This window comes from Neomonachus schauinslandi, chromosome 5, assembly GCF_002201575.2.
Source record: "Neomonachus schauinslandi chromosome 5, ASM220157v2, whole genome shotgun sequence".
Lineage (NCBI taxonomy): Eukaryota > Metazoa > Chordata > Mammalia > Carnivora > Phocidae > Neomonachus > Neomonachus schauinslandi.
In genome coordinates, this window is record NC_058407.1 from 138,729,102 (window position 1) to 138,746,789 (window position 17,688).

The window sequence follows — 17,688 nt, forward strand, 5'->3', positions numbered from 1 at the left end:
GAGGACTCACTTCCTAGCCCCTCCCCAGTCTCTCTGTCTGACTTCTTATCTTATTTTGTGAATTTGAAAACCAGCCCCTTGTTCCCATGTGCGCCTCACTCGTTTCCCCAGGGTTGACGTCCTGGGGGACCAGCGTGCAGTGGTCGAAACTGCAGATGAGGGGCATGAATGTCCCCCATGCTGGTCCTGTGCCATGAGCTGGCCAACCCCGGCATGGGTGTCTTCCCATTGTAATGCATGGTCCTGTCTCCATCTTTCAGTGTTCTCCCGCGGGCTGAAGAAGTCGTCCCAGGAGCTGTACGGTCTGATCTGCTATGGCGAGCTGCGGAAGAAGGTCGGGGGCTGTGAGTATGGGACGCCAGGGGTCCCTGCGCTGCTTGCGGCCCCCCACCGGCAGGGCCTGCCCTCCTGTCACCATTGGTCTGTGACGCCAGGGCTCTTTTCCTTCTGACTAGAATCTTGAAGACATTTTGGGGTGCAGTGGGTTGAAGAGCACCCTGGCCTCCACATACCTGCACCTTCACTTAGACTTACATGTTGCTGACACTGGTCACTTCGGAGTGCCCCCACCCCACGTGTGCACTTTTTCTTGCTCGGCATCCTAGCAGGGTCCTGACCCTTCATCCTGTGTCCCCTGAGCTCAGGCACGTTGTCCTGCATGCCCACAATCCTGTTATCAAACAGGTGCCGTGGTCTTACCGAGTCCCTGTCTGTGTTCCCAGAACACCCAACACCCAGTCCAGTCACACCGGTTGGGGCGCCAGCCGGGGCGCGGGTTGGGGATGTGGTCCTGCTTGTACCTGTGGCCCCCCTTGGAGCTGTTGATGGGAATAGCCTCGCCTTTGGTCTTGCACGACACTGGTACTTAGAAGGGTCTGGGCCCCTCCCCGTAGATCCCTCTGCTTGTCTCCTTGTAACCAGATTCTCATTAGATATAGGGGTGCTCTGGCCTTTCGGGGGCCCTGAGCGTCCAGTGGCCAGCCTCGCCTCCTCATGCAGCCCCAGTCGAGGGGCATCCTTGTGTCTGCAGGAGCCACTGGCCACCCTCCCACGGTGAAAGGGTGCTCACCCAGAGGGCCACTCCAGAGGCCCAGTGAGACCATGTGAGAAGGTCGGAAACCATCTCCTCCCTGGTCACCCAGCACGCCACCATTCAGGGGGCGGCGGGGCAGGGGTGTGGAAGCAGCAGAGGGACAGGGAGGATGGGTGTCCATGGTTTGTGGACTGTGCTGCACACACCCGCCTAAAAACCAGACAGGCGGCCTGGCTCCCTGACCCCGTCCTCCCCGTGGTCTGAGCACTTCTTTGTCACCCGCTGGCTTGTCCTGGGGTGCTCCCGAATGTGGTGCTGTACGGGGCACCGACTGCTCCCGGCCACTGCTGTGGTGGCCCCTCCTTCGTCCCTGCCACGTTCAGGTCTCAGCCCATGCTCCCCCAGCCCATCTGAGTCCTTGCGAGGGTGGCCTGGCTCCCTTACCTTGGGTGGCTTACTGTCGCCCCCCTTCCCTCCCCGGGCAGCCCTGGGACCCTGGCTCCAAGGGCCTTTGTGCTTGCACCTCTGCCCCTCTTCCTGCTGCCCTGCAGCTCAGCTGACCCCACCCTGCTGGTGACATCTCCCCAGTCTCTCTTGGCCCAGCTGCATGTCACACGTTCTCTCGCCCAAGCACGTGCACACACCCCTGAGGTCCCACCTGAGCTCTTAGTGCCCTCCACCCCTGTGGGGCTTGTCCGCCTGAGCCCTGCCTGTCCCCCACCCATGGATCCACTCACTGGAATGCTGCTGTGTCGTTTTGTGAATCTTCGCAGGGAAGAGGCAGCCTTCAGCAGAGTGCCGTGGGTGCTGTGGCCTCTCATGACTGCTTGTGGGTAGGCGTTTCTGGGCTGTGCAGAAATTGTGGTCAGAGCATGCTTTTATATTAAGTTGCCTTTCCTAACTGAGGTCTCCGGACACAGGTGAGTCCTAAAACAGTGGACATCCCTGAGACTCGGACACTTGCACCATGCGTCCAGCGTCAGGGCCGCTGCTGCACTGGGTGGCGTCCCTGGGGCTGAGGAGGCTCCATTTTGATGAAAACAAGTGTCCGTACAAGGCTCCTTGGCTATTAGGTGGCAGGTTTGCCCTCAGGACTGAGTCTTAACACCCACAGCTTATTCCTCCTGCCACCGCGGCCCAGTGTGGTGCAGCCCGGTGTGGGGATAGAGTGCGGGGAGACAGCAGCTGTCTCCAGTCCTCACCTGTGTGTTCAGGCGGCTTTTCTCTGAAGGCTGGTTCCTTGGATGTTGCCCATCGCATGACTCAAACCCTCTAGTTGCAATGTCTCCACCCCCTGGGCCTTCGGTCTGCCAGGCACAGGACCGACAGGCTCTTCCCTCCCTTTTGCCCGTTATTTTCTGCTTCCCCTTTGATCTCTGCTCACATGCCCAAGGACCTCAGGACAGGCTGGCCTCCGGGCGGCGTGCTTGGCCCCGCAGACCCTGCCTCCCCGCAGGAATGTCTGCTGCACAGCACCCACGCTGCTGTGGCCTGTTCACGTCTGGGGCAGGTCAGCGAGCGAGGCTGTGTGCCCACCGCTCCCCTTTCTGTCCCGGAGGCCCATCTCTGTCTGGGCGGTGGCCCTGCAGCCTGCGGGACTTGCCTTGCGGTTTCTTGTCCTGTGTGTCTCTCAGATGCTTCATCTGTAAAGCCTTACGTTGTCTTCATTCTCTAAAGGTGTTTTTGAGGGACGTAGAGCTCTGATTCAATGGTTTTTCCTTTCTTCACTGTAAACATGTTGCTCCCGCCTCTCCGGCCTGCACGGTTTCTGGGGAGAGGCTGCGGGCTGTTGTGTCTTCGTTCCTCCAGAAGGAATGCATTACTTTCCTCTTCTGCTTTGAGGATTTTGTCCTTGTCTTGGTTTTCCACCTGGCTGTGTGTTTGTGGCTTGTTGTTTCTTCCCCCAGAAGTATAGAAGAGTTTAAAGAATTTTGCAGTGACCCCCAAACATCCACCACGTACCAGGTTACTCAGTTTTCTTGCACATGTAATTTTTTTTTCCTTGCACATCTTGAGGATAGCACTAACACTGGGAGGGGGCAGAGGAACATGGCATTAGCTCCAGTGAAGGTGCAGGGTTTTGGTTCGTCATCCATCCACCCTGGGAACCCAGGGATCCAGAGCAGACCTCGGCAGGCCCACAGATAGTGTGAGCCCAGCAGGAGAAGCATGCGTGGTGGTGACCCTGAGGGGAATCTCTGAGCTCTGCGGCTAGGGAGGGGCGGAGGCTCAGCGTGGCGGGGGACAGGGGGAGGGATCAGCTGTGCAGAGGCAGGTAGCAGTTCCCCTGAGAAAGTCCGGGTGCATGGAGAGGACGCGCAGGTGGGGACAGCGCCCTCAGCCCAGGCTTTGTGGGAGGAGCTACAGCTGAAGGAGGGCTTGTGTTCTGGAAGACCTCACATCTTCTATAAAGGAGGTGCGATGTTTGCTTCCTACATTGAAGATAATTATCTGATAGCAACCTGGGAATCTTCACTGGTTTTGTTCCTAAGCTTCACGGTCACACTTATTTGCTTTTCCATTTGAAGGTATGGATGACAAGAACGCGACGAAGTTGAATGAGCTCATTCAGGCCGGGTAAGTGGGGCTTGCCTGTGGAGCACACTCTCGCTTTGGGGCACTTGGGGGCTTCTCTGAAGCCCAGACCTGGAGGCTCGTGGTTCTCTTCCCTTTTCTCAACGAGGTTCGTAAGGTGCTGAACTCCCCAGAGTTCAAGCAGATTGCCGCTTGGAGCCCTGGGAGAGCAGGGGGGCTGCACCCGGGCTGCTCCCCATCTCCTTCTTCCCATGGGTCCCCTGGAGGGGTGGCAGCACCCACTCAGCCTTCGCCGCCTCTCATTCCCTCCCCATCCCCACCCCCTCCTCTGCCAGAGCAGGCCCTCGCTCCCGCCTTCCTGTTGCTCTTCTGGTCCTGTTCCTGCGCTGTGCCCACCGAGGCTCCGCGCCCCTTGAGGCAAGACCGGGTGTGACGCCGTCTGCCGTCGAGGTTCTCCCGCTTGCTCTGCCCCGACCGCAGTGACCGTTCCTGTGGCAGAGATGGCCTGTGACGCGTACCTTGTGCCCTATTCTTCTATTGTCCTAATGGAACTTTGGTTTGCCCACTGGCCCCCATTTCAGAGTTGGTCCTCGGGGCCTCTTTCACCCTGTCAGCCTCTCTAGTTGGTCCCCGGCCTCCCACCAGGTGTCTGACTCGGCGTGGCTCTCCAGCCCTATAATCGCCCGCTCTTCTCTCCTCCCACCCCCCTCTTGGGACCGTCCCAATGCCGTACTTAGCTTCGCGCCCCTCTGTGCTCTCCTTGGGCTGTGTGAACGCTCCCCAGGGCCTCTGTTACCTTTTCTGGGTGAGGGATCCCAGATCTAACTTGTCCCCCATTTCTGGCCCTGATTTAGAAATCCCGTTACATCACAGACCTCTGCTGTGTCCCAGCTGGAAGCCTTCAGCAGCTCTTCCTGGGAAGGCCCCCTGACCTCACACTCTCAGGGTCCTTCTTGGCCATGTCCCGCTCCTCTCCCCCGTCAGTCCTCTGCTGTTCTTGTTTGGTCCCCCAGCCACGCTGCTGCACTGCCCGGACCTTCCCCTATTAAACAGTCTGCGGGTTCTGTGTGTGCGGCCTTCTCCCCCGCTCCCCTCGGGCGTGGCCCTCGTTGATGGCTGCCATGTCCCTCCCATCCGTCTCACCAGAGCTCGTGTACTCTCCCCGGATCTCTGCTCCTTGTCCTGGATGGACCCACCGGCCCTCCCAGGCCCCTCCTGGTCGAAGGCTAGTTGGCCTCTGCGACATCTGCAGGGCATGGCCTTCTTGCATCTCTGGTCGCTTTTCTCCCTCAGCCTGGTGTTGGATGGCCTGCACACCCCCGTCCCTCAGGCATGAGCTCCTGACAGCTGGGGCTGGCTGTGTGGTTTCTGCTCTGGCTCTGTCTACCGTCCTCCCTTACAGATGCTCCTGTTGGGTTCCCGGGGTTGACTTCTGTGAACTGCCCCCATTTGGAAGCAGGTGTGGTGGTAATGAGGATGCGTGTATCAGCGCCATGTGAAAAGAGCAGTGATTCACCCCATCTGCAGGGGAGCAGGCAGCCTTCACCACTGTGTCTTTGGGCAGGTGGAGCCTCCTGGAGGTGTGTGGATAAGCTCAAGAGCAAGTGACTCATCACGGCACCCTGCCCCCCACTCACCTGTTGCAGCCTCAGCGTCTTGCCTTCTTCCCACCCTCACACAGGCCCTGTGGCTTTGGGGTCGAAGCTGAGTTTGTGGGCTCTCTGGGTGACGTACATGCCTCTGGGGCAACTTTGTAGAGAAGGTGGAGGGTCCTTGGCGGAAGCGGTTTCTGGTGTTAGTGTCTCCCCCACCGGCGGGAGAGCTGCCCCGTGAGTTGGAGGGCTTTCCCTGGATGCGATCTGGGGGGAAGTCTTCTTCGCCTTTTATTTCACTTGCCCCAGACTGGTTCTTTGTGCTCAAGGGCGTCGGGGACTGGTTTGATGGAAAAACTGTGAGTTTGCTTGGCTTTGTCTTAGTCTCATTGTGAGAGGCAGCACAGAGAGGAGGTGGCCTCCTGGGTTTCTGGAAGGACACGTGGGTCTGTCTCATGGGTGTCTGTCTCATGGTTGATCAGGTGTGGGGAAGGTATGTTGGTAAGTGTGAAAGTGTTCTCATGGTCGGTTTTAGGGGCTGGCAGAGATTGGAGAGGCCCTGAGCTGGGGGTCAAAGGGACGCGTAAACTCCCACATACCGCCACGTCCCCACAGTCTCAGCGAGGAGCCATCCTAGTAAAGCCCGGAAGCGACGTGACTGTTAGGATGGTTCTGAACAAGCAAGGATCCAGGAGGACCATCTACATCTCCTGTTTGCTTTGAGTATTTAGTACCGTGCTATTGGGATATCCCGTGACCAGTAAACATCCATGTGTCTGGACCGATAGGATCAGTGATCGGGTGATGGGGGGACCAAAAAGAACGTTCCCGTGCCACATTCCCCACAGTTTGTATAGATACCCGGCCTGCAATAACTCCTCTGTCCCTCATCTGTGGGCTGTGCACAGGGACTTCTGAAGAGGGCCATGTGGGGAGGCAGGAAGGGGCCAGACAGACGTGACCTCAGCCCCACAGCATCAAAGTCGAGGCCAACAGGGGGCAGGTCTGGTTGAGAGCGTGTGGAGGCATCTGTTCTCCCGACACGAATCCACAGACATGGGGTTGCAGCCAGAGTCACGTTGCAGCTCTTTCCCTGGCTGTCCTGGCGTGTAACAGCCGTGTGGGAGATCAGGGCCTACGTGCCCGCTCTCCAGACCCCCCCCCCCCCAGATCACGAAGGGGGGTAAGTGTTACCGCTTGTGCCACCTTGTGTGGCTCAGGGTAAGGAGAAAGGCCGACGGGAGTGGTATCGTTTCTCACAATCATGGGTGGAGAGGTCTCAGAGCATCGTCCGCAAAGGTGTTTGCAAACAGCGGGAGCGCAGTGTGAGTGTCCTCTGACCCCACAGTGCCACTTCTGGGAGGCCATTAGGCCAGTGGCGAGCCACCTTTGTAAAGGTGCACATCCCAGCGTCACTCATGCTGGCAGGACGTGCACAGAGAGAAGCCTGTTCCTGGCGGGATGTGGGGGTTCTGCTCTCTTTGGAAGCGAGACGGTGTGTGTGTGTGGCCGCATGGCCACAGCGGGGAGGCTCAGTGCGTATCTCCCGCCTCACACCAGGGCTCTCTGGGGGTGGCAGGCACGCGGGGCACCCCCGTTCTTCACACTGATCTTCTGTTATTTGAGTATCTAACAAGCATGCTTCTGTCCTGTTAGAGGAGTTCCACACTGGGAAAGGGCATTCTTTTTTATTAGCTTTAAGCTGCTGTGACCACGTTTGCCCTATGCGGTGTTATTTATGAAAATGCGTTTTATCTGTATTCCTGGCAGCAGAAATACGGCACTTGTGGCTTAAGTCTTGGGGCCTCATGACGAGTGGGTGCAGTCGCTGCCTGGAGGCAAAACTGTGTAGGAGCCCTTGGAGGGTCGTGGGGTGAGGGAGACACCAGTGCCGGCCCTGAGACCTCAGGCGCGGGACAGCTGGAAGCCAGCTCCAGCACAGGGCCCGGGGCGGGCTTGAGAGGTGTCCACACAAAGGCTGGGCGCCTTGGGCTCCTGCTTCCCTGCTCCTTCCTCCGGCCTCGTGTCTGTCGCGGACAGGGGCCGGCCCTCATGTCTGTCGCAGGCTGGGAACTCATGTCTGTCACGGGCTGGGGGCTCATGTCTGTCGCGGGCCGGCCCTCATGTCTGTCGTGGGCTGGGGGCCGGCCCTCATGTCTGTCGCAGGCTGGGGGCCGGCCCTCATGTCTGTCGTGGGCTGGGGGCTCATGTCTGTCACGGGCTGGGGGCCGGCCCTCCTGTCTGTCGCGGGCTGGGGGCTCATGTCTGTTGCGGGCTGGGGGCCGGCCCTCATGTCTGTCGCGGGCTGGGGGCTCGGGACAGTCGCCAAGACACAGCCATGGGCGCAGGCTGCGCGCCCCGCTGGGACTAGGGTTTCTGACTGCCGTAGCCCTCTGCCGTCCCACCCTGGACACTCCCTCCCTTGACCGGGTGACGGGTTCTTCCTCGGACGCCGCCCCAGCCCTGAGCCTCCGCAGAGTCTGTGAGTCGTGTGTCTGTCACGTGTGACCGGGCAGCCCGGCACTCCTTCCGGCGCTGTGAGCGCTGACCTGCCAGGCCTCGGACCAGCCCATAGCTCCAGGATGGCCAGGGGCCGGGGCCTGGTCAGTTGGGGCTCCAGGGAGCCCCCTCCCAGACCAGGTGGAGAAGCACGGTGACGCCTTGTGCAGGCCGCTCCTGTGTCTGCTTTGACCAGTGAGACTGAGAAGCACGATGGTTACTCTTCCAGTCTTCCAGAAAAATTCATCATGAAAAAGTTCAAGTGTCAGAAAGGAAGAAACAGCAGTATAACAGACCCGATCTCCTCTTCACCTGGATTTACCAAGGGAGGAGCCACCCGAAGTTGGTGCTCATGTGCACCAGTTCTGGGGGCTCGGGGAGAGTGGTCCTGTGTGCGTGCGCGTGCACGTGTGTGTTTGTGTGTGCGTGGTGTTATTTGTCTTCTTGTGCTTTAATTTCTCTTCCTTCCCTGCTAGACCGGGGACTTGTCTGGCCTGCGGTACGGGCCGCTGTCCATAATGAGCTGTGAGCAGGTGCCTTCGGGACGTGTGTGTGCACGGCAGGACAGGACATAACAGTAGGACACAGCATCCTGTGTCCGCCGTTACAGGCTCCTGCAGGATAGTGTCCCTGCCCTGGGAGTCCTCCGTGCTACTCCTCCTCCCCAGCAATGTCTGCATAGGTGCCTTTTCCAGAATGTCACTGAGAGGGCATCACCCAGCAGACAGCCTTTTCACATGGCCTTGTCCATCACCCCCAGACTCCCTCGTGCTGCCCCTTCGCGGTCCCTGCCTACGGCCAGCCGCAGCAGCCCCTCAGCTGCTCTGTGTGCCCTGTCGCCCTGCCTCTCCCAGAACGCTGTCCACATGGGGTCACGCCACAGGTGGCCTTCTGAGGTTGGCATTCTCCACACAGTGGTGTTTATCCGTCCCCCAGTGAGGAACACGGGCTGTTCCACAGAAGGAGCCACTCTAAACCTCCAGGTGTTCGTTCCATGTCACCCGGGCAGATCCGCAGGTGAGCGCATGCTGGCTTCGTAGAGAGCTGCCCGCGGCTTTCCAGGGAGAGTCCCAGTCACTGCCCACACTCTCCACGCTCAGCGCTCAGTCTGTTTTGAGCCACCCTCGTGGGTGGGAGGTGGTATCTCCTCGTGGTGTCGGTCTGCATTTCCCTGGTGACTGGCCACATTGAGCATCTTTCTTATGCATGTCGCCCATCTGTCTCTCTCTGGTGACTCCTCAAATCTTGTACCCGTTTCCTTATCACTGAGTTGAGAAAGTTCTTGAAGTGCTGTAGACACCAGTCTTCTGTTGGATAGGCGATCAGCAGTGTGTTCTCCTGGCCTCTGGCTTGTCCTGCTTTCCTAATGCCTGTCACAGGGTGGAGGTACTCAGTCTGACTTCAGCATCACCTCCAGGAACTTTTTGTCTAGCTCCAAGTCACAGTGGTGCTCCGTGTCTCCTTGTGAAAGTTTTAGGGTTTGATATTTCCCTCCGTCATCTATGATTTGCAGTTCATGCTGTGGTTCGTTTTTGTGGCCTGTGGGCGTCTGTTGAAAGTCCTGTCCTTCCTCCACTGGTGCTTTTGCACCGTCGTGTGAGCCAGCGGGCCGTACTGTGTGGGTCTGTCTCCAGGTTTCCCTCCTGTTCCACTGATGGATGTGTACAGTCTTCCACCAGCCAATACTGGTTTCCAAGAACAAAGCCAGTGGCCCATAAAGGTGAAGCAGAGTTGGAGGAAGTCAGTGCGGTGCTCGTGGGAAACAGCTCCTGTATTTAGGGCTGTGGAGGATTGATTCAGCTAACTTCCCATCCGTCCTTCCTCAGTGAACTGTGAATGTCCTTTCGTCATAGAGCTATAGGACTCGGGAGCAGACGGACTGAGGAGAGCCCTGAGGTCACCTCTCACTACGACGGTCACAGGCCAGCAGCATAGAGTTAGCAAAGGCTTACTGGGCTCGTCACGTGACTTTGCAGAAAGGAGAAAAGACCTCTCGTAGCAGAAAGGAAAGCCAGACTCCCGTGCGCATAGAGGAACTAGCCTGTTGTCTGTTTTGTCAAAGCAGCGACGGTGGGGGCGTTGCATGTAGTCCTCCATGTGACCCTCGATCAGAGGTCAAAGTGTGAGCCTTCTGCAGACGGTGCCTCTTAAAGCCCCGTGCACTGGTGGCGCGCCTGGCCTGGCAGTCGTCCTGCTGTGGCTCAGCTCCAGGGCGGGCTTGAGGACGGGGGACACGGACCACATCCCCGACTGTGGCCAGGCCCACGAGGCCTTCTGTCTGTGAGCAAGAGCAGGGCTTTGCCTCGGCAGGCTCTAGCCTCAGGACACTCGTAGGAAGGACTTGCATTTGGGAGAAAAGAAAAGGGATTGTGATCTCAGGATGTCTTCTGGTTAGACAAAAGGGGCTGCTCAATTTCACTTAAAAACACCTAAAAAAAAAAAAGGAAGTCACAAAAGAGCAGTTTAACGGAAAACGTAATCATCACAAACACAGGTGCCCGGTGGCGCGCCCCCCCGCCCCCCCCGCCCCACTCTGTGTTGTTGGTTTGGCACAAATGCAACAAGAAGTGATGGGCAGTGAGCCTCACCGGCCCAGAGCCGTTGCCAGAGACCGGCTGGGACCGAGCCCACCTTTCCCTTTCACACCCCCACAGCAGCATGTAGCCGGCTCTGCTCCGCGGGGCCGGAGTGGTTACGCCTCAGGTGTTTGCCCAGTAGAGCGGGGTGCGCGTTCCGCACACACTCGGCCCTCTGGACCACGCCGCCTGACGCAGTGGCGGGAGTGGGTCTCCTGGGGTCCCCTGGTCACTTTGACAGCCTACCCGTAGCTCAGCGCTGCTCACGGTGCCCGTGTCCAAGTCCCTGCACAGAAGGGGCTCAGCCAGTACTTGGATGCGTGCGTGCAATGGCAGCTGCCGTGGAGGCGTTGCCGCTGGAATCCCATGAGACCGGCTGCCGCAGCCTGATCCTGCCCCGTGTCGCACCGCCCTGCTTGGCCTTCTAAACACCCTCTGGGGCCACGGTGAAATCCGCTGTCTGGGGGGGTCCGAGCTGCTTCCCTTCCAAGGAGGAGGGGGTGTGCGGCTTTGTTTCCTTGGAGTGAAAGTTGTGTCTGGGACCGCCTGAGGCCGGCCAGCTCCTCTGCTCCGTGTGCACACCCCAGGGCTCGTCTTTCCGGTGGCGCGCAGGCACAGTGGTCTCCAGTTTTAGGCAGTACTATTTCAGAATGATCCGTCCTACAGCTCCGTGAAGCATACACAGATGCGGTCGTATACAAACGTCCAGTGATACAAACCCTAACCCAGCCACCTGTCCCCGTTCCCCTCCAGAAGTAAGCATGGACACAAATTTCATGTGTATCTTTGACTTTTTTTCTCAGGGACTTTATGTGCATAAATATATGAATGCAAATTTAAGCATGTACGTTTATATGATTTTTTTCACATACTTGGAATCATACCACGCATTCTGTATTGCATTCTGCATGCATTTTGTAACTCTATCGCCGAGGTTGTCTTAGAAACAAAATGGCCAGGACAGAGCAGCTCTCTCCTGGAGGGGTCACAACATTCCAAGAATTGGTTATAAAAGCAATATACCATATGCTAGAGCCTTTTAGAGAATATAAACCTGTATTTGTAGCCACTGGGTAGCTTGGCCAGAGCCTTTCCTGTGACTTCTCGGGGTTCTACGGAGATTTTGTACCAGAAGTGCTAGCCTGGATGCACCATTCATGACTTCTGTTCCAAGCAGAGCAAGGGCCGCAGCATCCCTCCAGGTCCCCCAATCTTCCAGAGTTGTCTTGACTTCACTGTCATGTTTCAAAACAGCCAGCCTTTTTTGAGTATATGCGAAGCATCCGAGTGTGTGTTGGTTTTTCCGGGGGTTTTTTTGTTTGTTTTTTTAAGATTTTTATTGATTTAGTTGACAGAGAATGAGAGAGAGAGGGAACACAAGCAGGGGCGGAGGGAGAGGGAGAAGCAGGTTCCCTGCTGAGCGGAGAGCCCAACGTGGGACTCGATCCCAGGACCCGGGGATCATGACCTGAGCCAAAAGCAGACGCTTCACCCACTGAGCCAGAGAGGCGCCTCACCAAGTGTGTTTTTTGAAAGGAGCTCTTTTTGTGCTGTTCTGTTCATCAGTTACAGGGAAATTTTTCATTTTGTGTTATTTTAACATTATATAAGTTCTGGCCATGGCACTGTTCACACAGAGTGTTATCCCCAGCTGTGACAGATCCGGGGCCTGCCTGAGGTGCGTTTCGGAGAGCGCAAGCAAGTGGCACTGTGTCTAAGGGCTGTGAGTGGCGACTGTTCCTTGGGCCCCGCCGGTATGGCTGACAGAGGGACCACAGAGAGTTGCTGATGGGGAGTGGTGGCCACCTTGAGGGGGGCTCACACCTTCTGCTCTTGAGGGACCCTGAGGATGAGGAGGAGGAGGAGAGAAGGGCGTGCATTTGACGTCTGACAGGCTTCTGCACAGTGGGCTTTCCGGGGATGGACAGCAGCTGGTGCCACACCACCTGCCAGGCTGGAGGTCAGGCATGCTTCCTGTGAAGGGCCGGGGTCCTCTTTGCAGTGCGAGGCATGGGCAGGAAAACAGTGGGACCTCCAGAATCGCGGTGTGGCCTCACCGTGTGCAGCTGCCTGTGACCTTGGGAGCTTCGTGAGGACCCTCAGCCAGGGCCCTCGTCTGTCCAAGCTCTCACGGGCCCTTCTGTATGTGCTCGGCGGGGAGCGGCCGTTCAGTGAGAGGCCTCACTGTTTCACTCAAACTCTTCCTAGGGCCACCACCGTGCGCTACAAAGGGAGAAACCTGCGGATCAAAGCACCTATGTGCCGTGCGCTGAAGAAGCTCTGTGACCCGGACGGTATGTGATCTCGGAGGTGGGGCTGCTCCCTGTGGCGATGGAGAGCCCGAGCTGGAAGTGTCTCCCAGTGGCTCCGAGTCTCCTTCATCTACTCCTGCCCATTGGCAGCACCTGGACTCGAAACCCCTTGTCACAGCAGTGTGTCCCCTTAGGAGATCAAGTTTAGCTCAGAAGCCACAGCCTTTTCAGACAAAGTGCCCGCTAGTGTCACAGGCAGGTCTCTGGTGGCCTCTTGTGGCCTGGTCCGTGGCTCTGGCTCGCAAATGCACATGCGGCCATGTTGGCATTCTTTCAGAGCACGGGCCCCTGCGGCCTTCTCTGCCAGCCTTGCTTTCACACACAGCTTGCCCAGAGCTCCTCGTTGATTCTGTTAGTTGTGTGTCCAAGCCCGTGGCATTCTGCATCGAGGTTCACGTGTGCCAGGCTCTCACGGCCCCTTCTTGTCACAGGCTTAAGTGACGAAGAGGACCAGAAGCCAGTGCGCCTGCCCCTGAAGGTCCCGGTTGAGCTGCAGCCAAGGAACAACCATGCCTGGGCCCGCGTGCAGAGCCTGGCCCAGAACCCGAGGCTCAGGTAACGTGGCCTTTGGCATCTCGGGGGAGAGGTGAGGTTCCCCCAGGGCACTGACAGCACATGGGGGAGCGGCCTCAGACCTGGGGGTCCTGGAAGCGTCGAGGTACAGTTCCACACCTGGCAGGGGCTCTCGGGCCAAGCACGGAAGACAAAGACATGTGGTTAGCAGGTTGATGGCGACAGAATCTTTCCCCTCAAAACCCCTTCCACGGCTGTCTTAGTATCTCTCTGAAGATTTGTGTCTGACGTAGACACAGGGCATCACTGTGAGTGCGGACCGTTTTTCATTTAGACATTAGATCTCTTTTTTGATTGAGGTAGAATTCTCCTTACCTACAATTAACTGTTAACTCGTTTTAGGGTGTCCGACTCAGGGCACTGAGTACCTTCACACGGTGTTGTGGGATTGTCCCCCCTCTCTGGCTCCAGGACATTTCATTACCCCAAAACCTGGTACCCACCACGCCTTCACCCTCCCCCCACCCCCACCCCCCAGCCTCCGCTGCCAGTTAGATGTGCCCGTTGTTCACGGTTCTCGTAAGGGGAACGGTACAGCTTTCGGTCTGCTGCCTGGCTGCTCGCGCTGAGCCTGACACTCCATCTGTGTCAGGACTTCTTGCTGCCACATGGATTTAAACTCTCTTGCTATTCATTCAGGCTGGCCAGGCCCAGCTTCCTGGATCCAAAGGGCGCTAACAGAGTAGTGTGGTAGGTTGTAGCACGGTCCACATCCCGGGAGAGATCTCGTACAACCTGTAAAGGGGACGTGAGGTATACATGAATCTAGTGCTCTCCATTTAAAGGGCTAGTTTTTAAGAAAAGGACTCAGTGGCCCTGCAGGACACCGTGCCTCCGGCCCCTCCTTTGACGCCCCTTCCACAGTCCGTGGCCTCATCTTGTCTTGCGGCCACAGCCTCGTACTCCTCAGGAGGGTCTCTCCCCTGTAACAGCCGCCCTATCCTGCCTGTGGTCTCTCTGCAGGATGATTGTGGAGCTCCACCGGAAGGTCTCCAGCCTCATTGAGTTCCTGAAACAGAAGTGGGCGCTCCACGAAGTGCGGGTCGTATCCTTTTCCTACTGACGCGGCCTCGCGTCTCCGTCCTCCGAGTGCACGGGGCCCCGTGGGCGGTGCAGAACGGGCACTGAACCGCTACAGCACAAGCGGCCACTGTCTGGCCTCTGTGGCAGGGCTGGGGGGCGAGCAGAGCATCCCTGCCAGCAGGTTGAGTAAAACAAGCAAGGACACAGCCCCAGGCTTCTTGTGTCCTTGGCTGCCTGCCAGCCTACATCCCCGCCAGGAGGGTGCCTGTTGGGTGTGCCATCGGTGAAGGAGGAAGTGGCCGGCTCGCGCCCTTCCCGTGGCCCGGCGGCACTCAGCGGGGCCTGCTCCTGCGGCTGCTCCTTGACTGCGCTCTCAGCGGAAGACGCTCGAGGACCGGCAGCTGCAGCACTCGCGATCAGAGCCGTCGCAGGAGAAGGTGGCGCTGCACCTGTTCCCAGGAGAGAGTTGCACGCTCACGCCCCTGCCGGGGGTGGCCCGCGTCGTGCACTCCAAAGCCTTCTGCACCGTGCACTGGCAGGAGGGCGGCAGGTGCAGACAGAGCTCCAGGGATGCCCACACGTTGCCTCCGGCCCAGATCCTGGGCATCCAGAGCGGGCAGGGCACGGCTAGGGGCCAGGTGAAGTGTCCACGGGGTGGTGCCGAGGGCAGGGGCCCGGGACGTCCCCCTCCTTCCACCGACGCCTCACAGAGCTCTGGAGAGAGTTCCCCTGAAAGTGCCCCTGGGGAGGGGGCCACCCTGAGCCTCAGCAGCCTAGACACTCCTGACAGGCTGCCCCCGGGTCTCCAAGATGCCGGGGGACGGCTTGAGAAGACCCCCAGGGCTGCTCCTGCAGAGGGCAGGGACGGCCCAGCCCTAGAGCCTGGGGATGTGACGTGCACCTGCAGCCAGCTGCCGGAGCTGGAAGATGAGCTCTCCCTCCTTGACCCCTTCCCGCGCTACATGAAGTCCTGTCAGGACCTCATCATCCCCGAGCAGTGCCGCTGTGCAGACTTGCGGCCCTCAGGGTGCACCTCCCCAGAGACCCGCGTCCCCAGCAGTGCAGAGGTGGCTGACCTCGCCCGGGCTGGGTCGCTATCCCCTGTCCGTGCCCTACCGGGTCCAGAGCCTCAGCCCAGCCCTGGGCTTCAGCCGGATGTTTGCACTAAAGACTCAGCAGACGCCCCTGCAGAGGAGCCGCAGGAGAAGGTGAATCCCTCGGATCCCCTGCCTCAGGGACAGCCTGCCGCCAAGCCTCAGAAGGATGTCCCTGCCAGCCAGCTAGCCCAGCAGCTCCGTGAGGAGGGCTGGAACCTGCAGACCTCTGAAAGCCTTACGCTGGCCGAAGTCTACCTCATGATGGGCAAACCGAACAAGCTGCAGCTGGAGTATGACTGGCTTGCTGTGCTGGGCCCTGAGGGCCAGGCCCCCGGTGGGCAGGCTCAGGGCCCCCGCACCGGCTCCCCGCCCTCCACCTTCCACAAGCAGCGCCTCCTCAGCTGTCTCCTGAAGCTCATCTCCACTGAGGTCAACCCCAGGCTGGTGAGTGTGGGTCGAGGCACAGCCCTGCTGGCATTCCGAGGTGGGCAGCTGGGTCCTGGGGGGAGAGAGGCGGGGACCCAGGTGACTGGGCAGGACACGTGTCCTTCCCTCGAGCCGGGCTTTGTGGAGAGGGCCCAGCTCACTGCAGACACAGGCCCTGTCCTCCGTGGCTCACACAAGGCTCCAAACACCACAGTGACCAAGAAGTCATCCCTTATCAGGCTTCATGATGACGCTGAGCCATCCCTGCTGGCCAGGGGGAGCATGCAGAGGTGACTTGGTCGCCATGGCCAGGAGCCAGGCAGGAACCTCGCAGATTGCAGAGGAGGAAATGGAAGGGTCGTTGGTGCTTGAGAGTGGCCGTCCTGGGAGCATGGTGGCACAGCTTCTGAGGAGGGAGTGGAGTGGGGAGGGGACGGACGGGGTGCCAGGACAGCGCTCGGGCTGGGTGAAGGGCTCTGGGGCTCCTCAGGGGGCTCCGTGGTGGGTGGTCCCTAAGCCTGGGGAGTGGCTGTTACCCCGTCCTGGAGCATCTGGTCCACAGACACGGGGTGGAGGATGCCACTGGCGAGAGAAAACCCAGTGGACTTTCTGGGGTGCGAGAGAACTGAGTCTAAAGCAGGGGCTCCTGAGGTGCAGTGTGTGCTGCGTGCTTGGGAATGCGGGGATTCACCAGTTCCAGGAGCAGCAGCCCAGGGATCGGAATGTGGGGGCCAAGAGGGAGTGGAGCCTGGGGACAGAAGGGGCTGTGGGGACCCTGTGGACCCATGAGTGCTGAGTCACGTCTGCACAGCACAGCTTCTGCTTCTCCTGGACAGACAGCCCTCCATGTGCGCCCTGCACGGCTCCTCCACCCTCTCCCTGGCCGCATCCCTGCGCAGCTTTTGCCGAGGAGAGGGTGCCCGGTAGAGCGCACGTGCGGGGACGAGCGTGAGTACTGCGGGACAGGTGGCTCCCACGGGGTGGTGGGACCTGGGTGGAGACTGCAGGGGCCGAGGGGGAGGCCCGAGCGGGAGCAGTGGCCTTTAGAGGTAGTGCTCTGGAGGCTGGTGCCCTGCGGGGAGGCATGGGCAGCGCTGGGGCGAATGGACAGATGATGAGTTTAGAGTAAGGCTCCTGGAGGCGAGAAGACTGGAGGGACAGGAGCATGTCTAGCGTTCCGGGGAGGGGGCCAAGGGAGGTCAGCTCCCGAGGAGCCCGTGACAGCAGGGTACGTAGGCCCTGGCCTCGGCCTTGACTGGGAGAGGACTGTGGGGTGGCTTGGGAGTACTGCAGAGGACTCAGAGCAGGGCGCTCAGAGCCATGGCCTGGAGTGGGGCTCTGCATCGCCAGGGGACTCGTGAGAGATCCACGTTCTCTGCCCCCTGCCGCAGCTGATTGTGATGTAGCTCAGCTGTGAGAACCATTGGGTAGAGGCCGGAGCTGCGCTTGGAGCCTCTGCGTGAAAGGCTGGCTGGTCCTGCGGGCCCCCCACAGTGGCGGAGCGCTGCTGAGCCACTGCGGCCCACACCCAGTCCTCTGGCCAAGCAGGACCTTGGCAAGAGGTGGCTGGGCATGCAGGGGCGCGGTTGGATGGTGAGACTGAATAATAAGCTAAGCAGGAGGGAAGAGAGCAGGGTGAGGGGTGGGCAGGGGTCCCACGGAAAGGAAAAGGAGGGTCAGGATTGGCAGGGTTGTGCCAAAAGCAGAGGAAGGGGGTTCCCTTATTTCACAGGAAGGTTGGCCCCGGTGGCCCCGGAGAGTGGGTGCTGGGGAGATTGAGGAGGGGGGTCACCAGGGTGAGGATGGAGGTGAGGTGGAAGGGGTGTCTCTGTGGCGGGGACCCTGGCACTGAGCACAGCCTGAGCCTGGGCCGCAGAACCCCTGAGATTGGCATCCTGACTCAGCAGAGGGCTCCTCGGCTGTGACTGTTTTAATTCTAGAAATTAAATCTATATTTCCTTCCTCTGACTCACAATCGGGAGAGGCCACTGCGATTCTCTTAGGCAGGCTTTTTACAAAGAC

At 59.1% G+C, this 17,688-nt stretch overlaps 1 protein-coding gene across 1 annotated transcript in view; it reads left to right on the forward strand.

Moving 5' to 3' along the window:
• CRAMP1 (cramped chromatin regulator homolog 1) overlaps nucleotides 1-17,688 on the forward strand; it is a 55,453-nt gene that overhangs the window by 21,635 nt on the left and 16,130 nt on the right. The window contains exons 4-9 of the mRNA XM_021697994.2: nucleotides 261-344; nucleotides 3,562-3,610; nucleotides 12,444-12,529; nucleotides 12,979-13,102; nucleotides 14,084-14,165; nucleotides 14,521-15,684. Coding sequence (XP_021553669.2) covers nucleotides 261-344; nucleotides 3,562-3,610; nucleotides 12,444-12,529; nucleotides 12,979-13,102; nucleotides 14,084-14,165; nucleotides 14,521-15,684 — 1,589 coding nt within the window. The remainder of the gene's footprint in view (nucleotides 1-260; nucleotides 345-3,561; nucleotides 3,611-12,443; nucleotides 12,530-12,978; nucleotides 13,103-14,083; nucleotides 14,166-14,520; nucleotides 15,685-17,688) is intronic.